Source organism: Peromyscus californicus, unplaced genomic scaffold (genome assembly GCF_007827085.1).
Source record: "Peromyscus californicus insignis strain IS unplaced genomic scaffold, ASM782708v3 Scaffold_11__1_contigs__length_118956290, whole genome shotgun sequence".
Classification (NCBI taxonomy): domain Eukaryota; kingdom Metazoa; phylum Chordata; class Mammalia; order Rodentia; family Cricetidae; genus Peromyscus; species Peromyscus californicus.
Genome location: NW_026294402.1, coordinates 49,976,549 through 49,991,975, shown reverse-complemented (window position 1 = coordinate 49,991,975; position 15,427 = coordinate 49,976,549). Strand labels below are relative to the sequence as shown.

Below are 15,427 nucleotides of genomic sequence, written 5' to 3'. Positions count from 1 at the left end.
CAGGGAAGCCAGCAAAGAGTGTCAGTCAGATCCCCATGGGCTGGAGTTATAGATGGTTGTGAGCTGTCATGTGCGTGCTGGCTTTGGAAGCATGAGTTGCTACACTGCATTAGAGTGTGCAGAACTTCCTGGGGTAACTAGCCTGTAGGAAGATGGCCCATTCTGTAAGGATGGAAAGTTCTCTGACACAGTTAGTCCTTAGCCCATTCTGAGCAGTGTCCATTCTCAGTAGACATGTGGTGCTGGTCTCACCTCCCTGCTAAGAGGCCTGCTGACATCGTTCCTTCCTTGCTTGCTCTGGCTGCAGCCCAGGTGGTCACAGTTAGGGGAAAGTAGTGTCCAAGGGGTGCGGAGGTTGGACTGCTCTCCATGTTTATATGACTCTCGGGACCTTGAACTCGTTTGGGATCCTAAAGTGAGTGGGACAGTTGTCACATGGGTGTGCAGTCTGCAGGCTAGCCTCTGCCCCACTTTCCTACTTCCATGTATTTTCTCTCTTTTTTCCTCCTTCTATCTCTTCCTCCTTCTATTCAGATTTTTGACAGAATTATACCAGGGCCATACCAAGTATTAATATTTAGATATATTTTCTATGACAGCATTTTTAAAAAATGAAGACCAAAGATTAGGCTTAAAGTGAGCATTGCTTAGAAAGAGAACAGTTGCCACTCTGAGTCAGTCCTGTACTCTGAATTGAGAGGTCCCCAAGTAGGCCACACACTGACAAAGGATGTGTGAATTCTCGTTTATATAGATAATTCATCACCAATTTACTAATCAAGAATTCCAGATAAAGTGTGTCAGCCTGAAAACATGGAAAATATGGTAGGGGGACTGCGTATAGAGCTGCTGTTAACCCCTAGCCCAACACCTCCACAAACTATCTGCTCTTTCCAGTATAAAATCTACTAAAAGGTGACCACAGTGGAGAAAGGTACACTAAAGATGTATGGATTAGAAAAAGCATGTTCCCATCAAGTTCACGAGAGGTCTCTAAAGTGAATGCAGACCTGGAAGAGTCAAGCCCCCCGCCCCACCCCCCACCCCCCCGCCCCCGCTGTCACAGAGACTTCCAACAGAGGAGGAGGAGTCTTGCTCCCGGGCTGGGGAATTAGCAGTCCAGCAGGATGGAAGTCCTGATGTCACTGCAGCTGCATAGTTAAACCGCAAGCTACAGTGTGACTCGGCAACTGAGAGCGCTGGCTGCTCTTCCAGAGGACCAGGTTCAGTTCCCAGCACTCCAGTGCTGGGGACTTGACACCTCTTCTGGCCTCTGCCAGCACCAGCCACACATGTATAGAGGCAAAACACTCATACGCATAAAATAACAATAAAAAATGTTTTAGCATGCCGGTCACTTTTATTTAAAGATGTTGAGAAGATATCTTCATTAAATGTCCAATATGACAGGGTTTGTAGGTACTGGAAAGGTGGCCAGGTGCTCAGCCACAGCAAGACAGTGCTCAGTTTGGAATCAGATGTTCTAACTGTTCACTCTTGGGAGTCCTGCTCCATCGCCAATCATTTCTCTCTTTCCCATTAATAAAACTGATCATTTGAAACATACCCTTGACACAGCCCAGCACATAACCAAGAACTGGCCATGTGATACTGAGCCAAGAAAAGCATGTGTTTTAGAAGAAAGGCCTTTTGTGTTAGTTTACTCTGTATATGTTGATTGATTTTGTCTGTTTAAAATGGCCATGGGTCATGCTCATCTTTATCTGGGTTGGCATTGTCACACAAAACACCGCTGGCTCAGATTGAATCACGGGAGTAAGCTCAGAACTGGTAAGGAGAGCTTCTCTACCCAGGAATGGGCAGCCTTGTGAGCATGGTGGCCCTGGATGGCCTGAGAGGCTAGAACAAGCCAACACTTGGAGTTAAAAGTTTTCCAGGCCCAGCTCCAGCCCAGACTGGCTGGGGACTTGGACCACATCTCTTGGACTTCCTGAAGTTTGAGTCCTCTTTATAACAGCAGTCGTCGCTGTCTGCCCACCTCAGAGTTGGCCTCAGATGGTGTCGACAGAGGGCCTAGCGGGGCCTCCTGAGAGCTGTCTCCGCTGAGCTGGGAGTTGCTGAGGTCCTGGCAACACAGTGGCCTAAAAGCCCTGCATCCCTTCATACCTCAGAAGACACCAGTGCTACCCAGTCCATTCCAGATCTCTCCTTGTAGCCAGATCAGAATTCCCTAGTTGGTGCTCAGGACCTTGAGAATCTCAGTTCTGGCATCCTTCTAGATGCTGTGGCTCAGAGTACCACAAAATCCAGCCATTTTTCTGTTTGCTGCTGGGGTGGTGGTGAGAGACAGGGGAAGTTTTGATGCTTCTCAGCTCAGGCTAGCCTTGAATTTCTGATCCTCCTACCGTAACTTCCCAAGTGCTGGGAGTCACAGGTGTGCACCACTGCACCTGGCTGAACTGACTTGTCAGCTGTGCTGCTTGGGATGTCTTCCAGCACTTAAGGATTTCCTTAAGTGTGTCAGGAAAGCTCATCCTGGATATGAATTAGGAGCCAATAAGTCTTCGTAGTGACAAGTCCAGCACAGTAGCCTCAAAGTCATGTGAGCAGACAGACACACAGACACAGAGAGAGACAGACAGAGTGCTACGCCTCTGTTGCTCTGCACCACTCACCTATGTTTCTTGGATCATGCTTATGCAAGGATTTTCTTTTCAAAACTGTCAGAACGCATTTCCTACTTCGCCACCACAAGATCCTGGCTGGCACCCCAAACCCTGTTTGCATAGCTCTGTCCTGCACAGGCAAGGCCAGGGAGCAACTTCAGCAATGGCTTCTCAGGTGGCATTAAGCTTGCTGATGATTGAAGCCAGCCTCTGCCAGAGCCTCTGCTCCAAAGAAATGGGGAGAGATGCTGGAAAGCATTTGTTAGGCTGGGTGGGAGCTCTGCTCCTGGTCCAACAGAGAACTCAGGGCAGAGAGCTGGTGAGGTAATGAGTATCCTAACTAACACTGTCTAGCTCTGCAGATATAGACACATTAGGTCTGCATTTAAACCTTCAAAGCTTCCATCCACTGGTTTTATGGGAAAAAAACTCTAAATTAACTGGGTGGTTGTATTGATTACGAGCAGAGGCAGACCTAGAACCTACAACTGTCTAAGACCAGCACTCTTTTTAAAAAAAAAAAAAAATGTATTTATTTAATGTATGTCTGTATGAGAGTGTCAGATCCTCTGGAAGTGGAATTACAGACAGTTGTGAGCCGCCATGTGGGTGCTGGGAATTGAACCCGGGTCCTCTGGAAGAGCGGTCAGTGCTCGTAACCTCTGAGCCATCTCTCCAGCCCCAAGACCAGCACTCTTGAGCCTGCACTGTTCCTGTGGCATAGCCCAGGGAAAGCTATTCACCTGGAGAGTGATGGCAGCCTTTCTAGTGGACAGTGGGTTGGTGGCCTTATTACAGGAATAATAGCAGTGTCACTCCCCACTGCACTGAGCAAAGGAAAGGCTACGTGAGCACACACCTGGGCAGCCAGAAAGAAGGTCCTCTAGGGAGTCTGACCATGCTTGGTACTCTGACCTCTAGCCTCCAGAGCGGTAGAAGATAAACATGTGTTGCTTATGTCCCTCCAGCCTATGGTATATTTTGTTGTGGTCAGCTAAGACAATCTGATACTGAATCTGTGAGTTTCCAAGTGTCTGCATCTGATCCAGCCTTCCACATACAATCTATCCTTTTTCCCCCGCTTGGTTTTTTTTTTTTTTTTTTTTTTTAAGATTTATTTATTATGTACACAGAAGAGGGTGCCAGATCTCATTACAGATGGTTGTGAGCCACCATGTGGGTGCTGGGAATTGAACTCAGGACCTCTGGAAGAGCAGTCGGTGATCTTAACCTCTGAGCCATCTCTCCAGCACCCCCACCTTGGTTTTTTTGAGACAGGGTTTCTCTGTGTAGTTTTGGTGCCTGTCCTGGATCTCGATCTATAGACCAGACTGGCCTTGAACTCACAGAGATTCGCCTAGCTCTGCCTCCCGAGTGCTGGGATTAAAGGCATGAGCCACCGCTGCCCGGCTCAATCCACCCTTTTGATATAACTTCTAGAGAACCTGAGCAAGGAAGTCTCTCCTCCCACAGTACAGCACCCTCAACAGACCCCTTGTATTATGATTACTGGTTTAAATACCTCAGCTCCCACAAAACTAATGTCTAACTAATCCTGCCCAGCATATTGCATCTTCGTTTGTGTGTTAGGAAAAGCACTCTTTATTTTCTTTTGTTCCAATGGTATTAGCACATCACTTGGCATGGGACATGTACCACAAATGATGGCTGAAGTTACCATTCTCTGGTTAGAGGCCTAGTGGGTGGCCAGGATCCAAAGCAAATTAAAGAACCACAAACTTCACTTGTCTGTCCTAGACACACACACACACACACACCCATACACGCATCCTCTTTAGAGTCCTTTTTCTCTGGCATCCAGTTCCTCCTGGTCCTCTCTACACAGGATTCCACTTCCTTTTTCTACAGCTACAACTTCCAGAATCATTGCTTGTAACAAAAGAGTAGTCATCATAGGGCTCTGTCTTCCATCTGTGATCGATCCCTCATCAGGGACACTAAAGAAAACACTATGGATCACAGGGCAACTGGGTAAAAACGCACAAGTATGCCCTTGGCCTCTCCTTAGGAGACCAGAGGAGCTGTACTGCCATGGCCCTCCCCAGAGCAGGATTGAAGGGTGGCTGTAAAGCCTTGAAATGTATAGTACTTTTCTCAAATTTAAAATGTAGGAATATAATCTTCCAATGAGAAAGAATATGTTTTTGTTTTTGTTTTTATTTTTGTTTTTTTCAGAGCTAAGGACCGAACCCAGGGCCTTGCACTTGCTCTACCACTGAGCTAAATCCCCAACCCCGAGAAAGAATATGTTTAAAAGTCCAGTGTTTTGGGCCATTTTTTTCTTTCTTTATTGGGGTGCATGTTAATACTGCTATGTCTGTATGTGAAATTGAACTATTTGATTTGTGTATGAGAGAGACTTCAAAGAAACTACTTTTAAAAACATTGTCAGGGTAGAGCGCTTGCCTAGCAAGCACAAGGCCCTGGGTTCGATCCTCAGTTCCAAAAAAATAAAACATTGTCTACCTTGAAACCCAAAGCAATTAAACAGTTTGCCAAAGGCTACTCAGCTAATGGGTGTGTAAGGGCAGATCCCCAGATCTGCTACTCTTTGATTAACATCTGTTTTGTTTTATTGGTTTTATGAGACAAGGTCTCTCTATGTTGTCTTGGCTGTCCTGGAACTCACTATGTAGGCCAGGCTGGCCTTGAACTCAACAGAGACCCGCCTGCCTTTGCCTCCTGAGTGCTGGGATTAAAGGCGTGAACCACCACACCCAGTGAGCACCTATTTTATAACTGTACCTGAGGTCAAGGTCACTTTCCATCTCTCTTGATCTATTACATTTATTGTGTGTGTACACGAGTGTGCATGTGTGTGTACATGTGAGTACATCACAGTGCTAGTGTGCCCCTTTGTGCTTGTGTGACAGTTGCAGGACAAGTTACACAAGTTGGTTATCTCTTTATACCATGTCTCCTCCCCATGTGGGTTCTCAGGCTTGATGGCAAGCACCATCACCCACTGATCCACCTCCCCAGACTTCTCTTGCTGGTATTGGAGCCCAACTCAGCATCTGAAAGTAGACAGCATATTTGAAAGAGTTTCTTGTTTTTACTGGGGCTGTACCTGCTCCTGACTTCTATCTCTAGCTGATGACCTTAGCCACTAGGGAAGCATATGGCCAGGGCACTTCACAACAGTACTGCCTTGCTCTGGAAGGAGGCTCTGTGGGAATCCCGAAAGAGGAGGCAAGTGTCCTGACCAGGCTCAGGATCAATGCTCACCTTAGGACTTGGGCGGTTTGTCAGTTTGCCTAAACAAAGACAGTCCTTTGGTTACGGACTTAGTAACAGTCCAATGATTACTGACTTAGTTACAGCTCCATCAAGAAGGTCAACAGATATTGTAAGTCTGAGCTGATTAATTATGCATTCAGGAAGATCCTTGAGTTCCATGATTATTCTACTAACTTCCTGCTGATTTTGGAAAGTTTGAAAGGCAGTCCAAGATGATATCCTAAGCCCTGGGAATGAATGGGGAAATAAAACCGAGGCCAGCCTTCAGCCTGGCATCTTTCACAAGCCCCACAGCCCACTCTCCTGGTGCTTGAAGCCTTGAGCATCAAAGTCAGGATATTTATATTCCCAGACTCGCTTCCCCACCCCCAGGGAGAGCGATTACCTAATGCAGCTGACTGTTCATGTTCACTACATTACATCCTCTGCCCCAAGCCCACCTGAATTAACCTACACGTCTCAGGACACTTTCTGGACCTCCTGACACTGCCTTCCCACGGTGTCTGAAGTGTCTCACTGACTCACAGCCAAGTGTGAGTGAGGGTCTCAGGCCCTTACAGATTCCTTACAGATAACAAGGTTGGGTCCTACCACAGGCAATCTGACAGCCACAGCTCCTTAACACAAGGTTACCAAACCGTCCTGTGCTCATTTGCATCTTGTCCTGTCCAAAGACCTAAAACTAGTGGCCTCCAACAGGGCACCTCTAACTGCTGGTGAGCTCTTATACACAGGTAATGGATAGATAGTCAGTGCTGTTCCTTGAGGGGATGTCAAGTCCCTAGGGAACACTGCTTCAGGAGGCTGAAATAAACTCAACTGATGCTCTCACACTCTGTGCCAATTTACCAGGACCGGGGGAGCTGATGTCTTTGAGTTAACATTGTGTCTATGCCAGCCACACTGGCTCCTTTTAATGCCTTTTGAATTACTGAATCTTCCAATAATGGCATTTTAACAATGAAGTTTTTAAAAAAAAAAAGAAAGAAAGAAAAAGAAAAACTTCTTAATTTTTGCCCAAAGAGGGCAGAAAAAGAATTTCACTAATGGCATCGTTATAAATTCTGAAGTGGTGACCATTTGGCTGCTTTACAAAATATGTAGCTAATAATTAAAATAAAGATTTAAGTGGAAGCTTTATCAATGAGGTAGACAGAGCACATTTTCTCAGTTGGTGTCCGAAATGGCATCACAGAGCCATGTGCAGAATTGTCACAGTGCGAGTCTTTAAAATGCCTTATGGATTTGAAGGTATTAACAGGTCCCTATCAACATTCTCTAAAGTTTTTGATGTCGTATTAGCTATTGAACAGAAATATGCGAACTATTACTTTGTTGATTTTGTCCTTAAACCACACTGCATTATCATCTGAGAATGTGTTCTTAAAGTATTGTTAAAAGTACTTTGAAAACTTGTAAATCCCAGTAATTTATGCTTCTCCTGCCTCTGCTGTTTTGTTCTGTCCTTCTGGTTTCAATTTGAATGCCGTCCTGTCTGGGTGTGTACCTGTAAAATTGTGTTTTTCCGAGTACAATTTACAGTCCTGACCTTAGGCTCTTACAGTGTCCCTAACCTTCTCCGGGTTTCCTCCAGTACTACGAAGTGAGTTTTGGGTCACCCTGCTCTTTCGTAGTAGACTTGTCTAATCAAAGTTACTTGAAACAGATCTGATTTTGGCATTTCTTAGTTTATCATTTTGGCCTAGGGAGTGAGTTAGGAGAGCGTCCCTGCCAGTCCACTGATCGCATTGCCCTATTAAAGTGCACACAGTTGTAAACCCAGACTGCCACAAGACAACAGTCTCATTTATCTAAACAGTCCTCCTTTTAGAGTCAATGGCACTGATGGAAACCGTGATAAGGAGTGGGGACTGAGGAAGGATCACTGAGAGCCTGTATAGCTGGAACCGTTCCATCCCTACAATCAGTCCCTTTTCTTCCTCGGACTTGGCTACATACGGAATCCATCTAGCTACGTGCAGTGAGCTAAGTCAGGCAGAGATTGCAGTGGGCAGGGCTGCCCCCAGACACTGTCTTACTTTGCTGGGAACAGCTCTGTTTGAAGAAACAGGAGGCTGCTTTGAGCAGCCTGAGGGTGCTCTGCTAAAACTGTGCATCCTAAGTCCCTTCCGTAGGTCTCTCTCCGTGGAAGCTGTGCCCTTCAGTGTGGAGTATGATTGTTAAATGGCCACAGAACCTTTGGAATCTTTTTTCTTAAGTTGAGAAATGAGATTTTTTAAACAAAATTTTGGCTCTTTTCAAATATCACTTGCGTTAAGCTCTGGTAAGGAGTCAAGCGCTTTTCTCTGTCTTTACCTCCTTCAGTATGGTCTCTGGTTTGGACCAACAACAGTTGACTGAAGGGGCAGGCCAGGGCTGAAGCAGCTGACCCAGCTCCGTCTCTGTTGTAGGTAATTGTACAGTCCGGCCGCCACCCAACGGTGCTACAGAAGCTCTGCCAGCTGCCCTTCCAGTATTTCAGTGACCCAAGGCTCATCAAAGTGCTGTTCCCTTCGCTTATCGCTGCTAGTTACAACAACCTTCAGAACAAGATCATTCTGGAGCAAGAGATGAGCTGTGTTTTGCTGGCCACATTCATTCAGGTACTTTCTTATGCCTCGTTTCTCTTGTTTTATGGACAAACTCATGAGACTGAAAAGTAAACATTGAAGCAGCTTTATGCTCGCCCTCCAAGCTGCTTTTAAATCTCTACCTATGTCTGTGTTTAAAAAAGTAATTTCTTTAAAAAAAAAAAAGCCTGAAGTCACATTACTAGAGACAGGGTGGAGTGCTGCATGCCCCTGCCTGGAGGATTTCATCACAAAGCTCTTTTGCCGTTGACAAAATGGAAACTTGTACTTAGGGATCTGTTTAACAGGACACCAGGCTCCTTTAAGGCTTCGACCATCACATGGGTCTGCCTTTTCATCTTGGTACAGAGGATAACTACTGAAGAAAGATAAAAATTTGGGTTTATTTGAATATTAAAATTAATAAATATGATTTGCATGTGTACAAAGTTGGGATAAAACCTATTTGATTGCTTTTTTTTTTTTAATCGAAAAGTTTGAAGTACAGCCTTGTATTTGCCTGATCCAGCTAAATTCTGTAGGACTGAAATCAGGATTGGTGCTGTGGAAAGTGCGAACTCCACGTGTAAATCAGCTCACTGAGCTGGCAGGGGTAAAGCCAAGGTGACAGTTCTAAACTAGGGTTTTTCATATCTTTGTGGATGATTATTTTATGAAATGGCCCTTTTTTTTTTTTCAAATGTTCCGCTCTGAAATCGCTCCCTGCTGCACATATTTCCTGTCCTTCCTAGCAGTGAAACAGAAAGCAGAGTTCTGTGTGTATTGTCCCTGTGCTGGCTAATGTTCAGATACCTCTGTCAGTGTGAGCCTGTGCAGCTGCCTGGGAGCCATGGAGGACAGCTGAAGACTTCCCGGCCTTCTTTATCGCAGTCAGCACTCCTGCCTCTCTCCTACCACCTCTGTTAAGGATCAGTTAGTAAGCACAGCTCGGGCAAGGAGACTTAGAGATATGTTCTTTTCAGCTTAGTTGTTAGATTTGAGTCTGGGTCCTATTTTCTGCATGATTTCAAACTGACTCATGATTAAATTAAAATCTTAATAGAATCTTATACTGTAAAGCTGTCATTTCAGCTCAGGGCTCTTCCTCTGCTCTTAGAACCTTAAGATTAGAGAAAGCAGCTCTGTCGTTAAGTAGAAAATACACTGTAGTATGTTTTCAGACAGTGATCTTTTCCACTGGAATCATTCACTCTTGTATTGAGTGGGTAATTTCTGAGTGCGCGCTCTGTGCTGGACTCTTCTTTAGACCCTGGAGTTGTATCATGAATAAGACGGATAAAACCCACCTTCAAAGCCGGGCGGTAGATATGGAAGGAGCAAGCATTAAGATCAGACAGTGTCGCTGGGCAGTGGTGGCACAGTCTTTAATCCCAGCACTTGGGAGGCAGAGCCAGGCGGATCTCTGTGAGTTCAAGGCCAGCCTGGTCTACAAAGTTCCAGGACAGGCACCAAAACAACACAGAGAAACCCTGTCTCAAAAAACAAAACAAAACAAACAAACAAACAAAAACCACCTTTAAGACTTTTCCTAAACAGCAGAAAGGCCAAGGAGCATGACAGGTAGGAGGTGAATGCTGTGCAGGAGGGCCATGGCCTGGGGAGGGAGCGAAGCTTTTTATAGCTTTAGCCGAGAGGCCCCAATGGAGACAAGCTTGCACGTGTGCCACAGTAGTTTCTTAAAGAATACTTTCAAAATACAAGTAGAGCACGTAGGTAGTTGAAGTAGGAAGAAGACAGTGTGGGGTCAGCTGGAACTCGGTAGTGAGACTCAAAAACAAAAATGTGAGTGAAATCCAAAACTGCAGTAAAAGGTGGGTGACGTTTATTACAGCTATTCCAAATAGACCATATTTAATACAGTTTTGCTAAATGGTACCGAAATTACTTCTTTCTTAATTTAGGGTAGCATTCTTAGACTAGACTAGTGAAGTTAAATAACTTTTTCTATAAATCATTGTGCTCAAGAAAATAACACATCTTATAAATGTGTAATGATTCCATATATAGGTTATTAATAATCGCTAGAAAGTAATGTTAAAATGAGATTATGGCCTGTCATAGATTTCTAAAGACTTATATACTACAGTTTTTTCAGTTTCCATCTAAAAGTCATTTTACCAAACTTTAAGGTTTAGATGCAGAATACTTTTGGTTTGATTTGGTTTGGTTTCTGTTTGTTTTGCTTGCTTGCTTGCTTGCTTTTGAGACAGGGTTTCTCTGTGTAGCAGCCCTGGATGTCCTGGATTATAAGGACTCTTATATTCGTAGTTTTTTAAAATTCTTGCCAGGCATAATAGCGCACACCTATAATGCCTGAATGAAGCAGGAGGATCACTCATTTGAATCCAACCTGGTTTACATTAAGAAGATCATAACCCCTTAACTCCCCCCCAAAAAAAAAACCCTTTTAAAAATCTTGTTAACTTAAAATAGTACATTTGGCTTAGGTTTTAGGTTTGGGGTATTCAGTTGTGGTTGTAGGCAGCCCTGTTCCAGGACAGGCACCCGGGGCAGTCCTCACACAGGAGACTTGGTTTCAACTTTGAGGAAATCTGGCCGCACAGCCTCGTGTTCTGCTGTTGTGTCTGTGCACCAGATAATGCGTGTGACTGTGACACATGCTCAGAGGGACCTTGCAGAGTGTTGATCTCAACCCAGTTCTCTCTTCTCATGCAGGACTTTGCACAGACTCCGGGTCCTGTGGATAACCAGTCTTCCTATCCCAAAGGTAGGTCCCACTGAAACTAGGTTCCATGTGTGAGTTAGCTAAGTGAATGGGCTTGCATTCCTTTTTCCAAAGAGAGAATTCCTGTGTCACCTAAAGTACATGAGGTTCAGACACCAAATTCTTGAAGAGTAAAGAAATCTACTGTATCACCAGAATCTACAGAAAAGCCTCTGGAAATGAAGAAAAGCACAAACCACCTTTGCATTCTTACCTGGTACAGGATCTGTTAAATACTGACTAATGATGGGAAAGCCAGTGATACAGCATTTCTACTGGCCCACGCACGTCACTCATAAACACTTCAGTGCCTAACATGGGCTCCCTGTCCATGTTCAAAATAAGTGTCCATGACGGTAGCTAGACCCCGAAATTCAAGCACTTGACCTATTTGAATTGAAAATTTACATTGAGAAAAATTAATATCCAATTAGTAGAGTTGTGGAAGTAAAGGGTCACTTTTGTTCCTGCTGAGGTGTTCTCACAGTCAGAGTCAGAGATGGAGAATTTTAAGCTTCATTTTTACATTCTTAAGTATCCTACTACCTAGGCTATAATTGAGAAGTACAGTTTCGTCTCCGCCTGTTGTGGCAGAATGTGATTAATGAGTCCTAGTCTCAACCTTCTTCAAGTCCTCCATGAGTTTGATAGTATTAAGTGTTCCTTTAGAAGTGGACATAGTGGCACATGCTTGTAATCCCAGCACTGGAAGGTAGAGACAGGAGAATCCTTTCAAAGTCACCTTTGGCCAACCTGGGCTACATGAGAACCTATCTATCTCAAAAAAATAAAATGAAATAAAATATGTAACTGTAGTTATTGAGAGGCCTGCTTCTACCCATTAGGATCCTCTGGGGCACCCACCAAGAAGCCCTTACTTGGAGACCATTTGGCTCTGTCATTACAAAAAAAAAAAAAATCTACAGTAGGCAGGTGTTACAAAGTACACAGAAGAAAATACAACAAAACTGTTACAATATCATGAAAAAATGTGAGGCTTTATTGACTCAGGTACTCAGCAAAGTAAACAGAAAACTAGGCAACTTCCCAGAAATCCAAGTCCCCGGCATTACAGTTAGCACCATTGTCTCACGTGGAGCCAGTGTGCAAGTTCAGTTCTGCCCTCACTCACTCACAGCCTCTTTTATCTTTTTCTTTTTTTTATGCTATTCGGACATGTGGAGGAAATCAGTACAATTGTTTAATTTTTAAGCATATGAAAATACTTTTTCAAAAATTCTAATATATTTATTTTTAACTGAGCAACAATATTCTTTGCCAGTATAGCTATGTAGAAGGCCTTTCTTCTTTTTCTTGTGTCCTAAAAAAGATGAGTCACTCCTCAGGAGTCTGGACTCAGAAACTGCCTCCCTTCCCTCTCTTTCCCGGGGTGAGGGTGGGAGAGCTGGGGCGCTGGCTTTGCCTTCCTTGCTGCAGCTACAGCAGGCTCCACACACAGAACTGCAAGCAGACAGGTGTGCTCTGCTCTGCTCCGCTCCAGCATCGTTAGTGACAGTTCATAAGATGCTTATTAAAGAAAACTGGAGTGAGGGTCAGAGGCCAGAGTTCAGTTCCCAGTGCCCACATCAGGCAGCTCACAACCCCTGTGACTCCAGCTCCAGGGGATCCAATACCTCTGGCCTCTTAGGGTGCTTCCTGCACTTGTGTATGCATGCACCCACACTTAAATTAATAATAATAATAATAATAATAATATCCAGCACTCTGCAGGCAGAGACAGGTGGATCTCTGTGAGTTACAAGCTAGCTAGGACTACACAATGGGACCTGACAAATAATGTCTTTTTTTTAAGATGTCAGTTTACCACGTATCCAGCTTACACTTTCTTTTTTGGGTTTTTTGAGACAGGGTTTCTCTGTGTATTTTTGGCTCCTGTCCTGGAACTCACGCTGTAGACCAGGCTGGCCTCGAACTCACAGAGATCTGCCTGCCTCTGCCTCCCAAGTCCAGCTTTCACTTTTGTCATGGGTTCCCTTTTTGTTTTGATTAAGTCCTCATAAAATGTGTCCAGGCATTTTGAAGTTGTTGTCCAGGTAACCTCTTGGGTGTACAAGCAGCTGTGGGTTCCCAGGTTCTCACCAAGGAGCAGTGCCAGCATCCAGATCTGCTGCCTAATGACTACACCAAGTTTTTTGGGGGGTCAGCAATGCTGCTGATGGTCACCTCTGCTCTTCTAGATAGCTGCTGAATGCCAGATTTGAACAGTTCCAAAGTTATGCCTAAATGTATGTTTTAAATTAAGTAGATTATTTTAGGAAAAAGAAGTCAACATTTAGGCCAGGTTTGTGAGTCAGTGGAAGAGCTGGTTCTTGTCTGCAGGGCCTTGACTTCAGTCCCCAGCACAACAACAACAACAACAATAATAATAATGATGTCACCCTTCACATACAGATGTACCCATTCAAAAATAAGTGTACATAGCTGTCACCCTGTTACCTATTTCATATTCTGGAGCCCCAAAGTAATTATTTCATAATGTGTTATATATAGATTAAAGTCTGAATGTTAGAAGTGTAAACTGAATTGTGTGTAAAATACGTTTATAACATTTATGCTATAGTAGATTGATGTAAAGATGAAGCAAACGTTGTTTACAGAAAATGTACTAGAAATGTATAGTTCCATTTGTGCTCAGATATCAAAATAAGCTTAATTTCTGTGCCTTTAGAAGTCACTTTTTAGTCTCTTTTCTTTCTCCCTTAGGAAAACTCGGGAACCCTGGGGACTACCTGGAGCTGGTTAACAGATTTCCTCAGCAGGCCTGGGAAGAAGCCCGGCAATTTTTCTTGAAAAAAGAGAAAAAATAAATGTTTTGTAGCTAATTCCGTTTGAGTACCTTTGTTAATGTTTTCCATTGTTTCTTAAGGGACTCCTGGTGTGTTTATACTCCCCTGCTGTAGATATGCTCCTGTGCACTGTTTACAAAGACTGTACAGACTGGACTGTTCTTCCTAATTTTGCTAATTGAGTTTGTTTCATTTATGCACAATATTTTGAAGTTTGTTTACTTCCATACTGTAATTTGCATTTGTAATATGGATAAAATTAGCAAATATCATTCTTGTAATGAAGTAACGCAGTTTTCAGTTTTGACTTTTCACGTTAAAGCTACACAAATTTGAGAAAGTGTTAAGACATTTAACCTGCTCTAAGTTTTTCTTGTAAGACTTGGAGTTGAGACCTGTGTAATTAACACTTTCCGTAAGCCTTGGGACTGTTTGAAATTAGAGTTCCCAGGCACTGGTCGGGACTTCCCTGGGAGATAACACTGTGAATTATTAGCGTTGCTGACCTAAATTTAGTGTCCAAAATAAATTTTTTTTTTAAATCTGGGAGCATCAAGTATTGTCTTAAATAATGTATTTGAAACAACACGGAAGTAAAAGAAACAGTGAAGGTGGCCACGTGTCTGAATATAGGCAGTCATGGGCACACAGCTCTGTCTGGGCCGGGCAGCGGGGGCGGGGTGGGAGTAAGGAGGTCACTCCTTAAGCGGTCTTCTGCCGAGCCTGAATGACATTGATAATAATTACGAAGAAAGATCTGGCTGTGGAAACCGACCCAAAAACCTAAAGTTTGTCACAGGAAGCTGAACAACACAAGAAATCTTACCTTTCTTTAAAAAAAAAACTTACCTAAATATTTTGGGCACTTCTTTTTGGAACCTCACGGCGCTGCAGAGTTATGTGTATTCAATTTTTTTTTTTTACTGTTTTACAAATCGAAAGAAAATAAAGAGGTATGATGTCAACCATGCGGAGCACCTCCTTGGGCGCTCCCACCCGGACTCTACACACCCCATCTCCCAGGAGGGAGGGAGGGACGCCCAAGGTTGCGGTCCGGGCGGGAGCCAGTGGAGGGCGGTCCCCGAAGCCGAGGGGAATCATCAAATATTTATAAGGTTTCCTGTGAGACGCTTCGCGATGGAATATACCTCTTTATCTGGTCGGAATTTTGCCAAAAAGTCGTAAATAATCGAGACAGCAGTGATTAACCTCCCAAAGCTGTACCAGAATTCGCAATTAAACACGTAATCGAATGGTCCTGCTGCCCCTCGGTGGGAAGCGTCCGGTATAGTCGCGGTGTGGGCGGCTTCCTCCTGGGGCCGGGGCATAGCGCCTGAGACTAAAATTCGGATCCGACTTGAAAAGGGTTTTTAGAGCCCTGGAGCAGCGACATTTGCAACCAAATTGCTCACCTGG

At 44.1% G+C, this 15,427-nt stretch overlaps 1 protein-coding gene across 5 annotated transcripts in view; it reads left to right on the top strand.

Moving 5' to 3' along the window:
• Scaper (S-phase cyclin A associated protein in the ER) overlaps nucleotides 1-14,567 on the top strand; it is a 379,070-nt gene extending 364,503 nt beyond the window's left edge. For all 5 annotated transcript variants that reach the window (XM_052760973.1, XM_052760997.1, XM_052760990.1 and 2 more), the window contains 3 exons: nucleotides 8,300-8,491; nucleotides 11,156-11,207; nucleotides 13,929-14,567. In XM_052760973.1, the coding sequence (XP_052616933.1) occupies nucleotides 8,300-8,491; nucleotides 11,156-11,207; nucleotides 13,929-14,032 (348 nt within the window). In that variant the 3' untranslated portion in view covers nucleotides 14,033-14,567. The remainder of the gene's footprint in view (nucleotides 1-8,299; nucleotides 8,492-11,155; nucleotides 11,208-13,928) is intronic.
• Nucleotides 14,568-15,427: the final 860 nt, after the last annotated feature.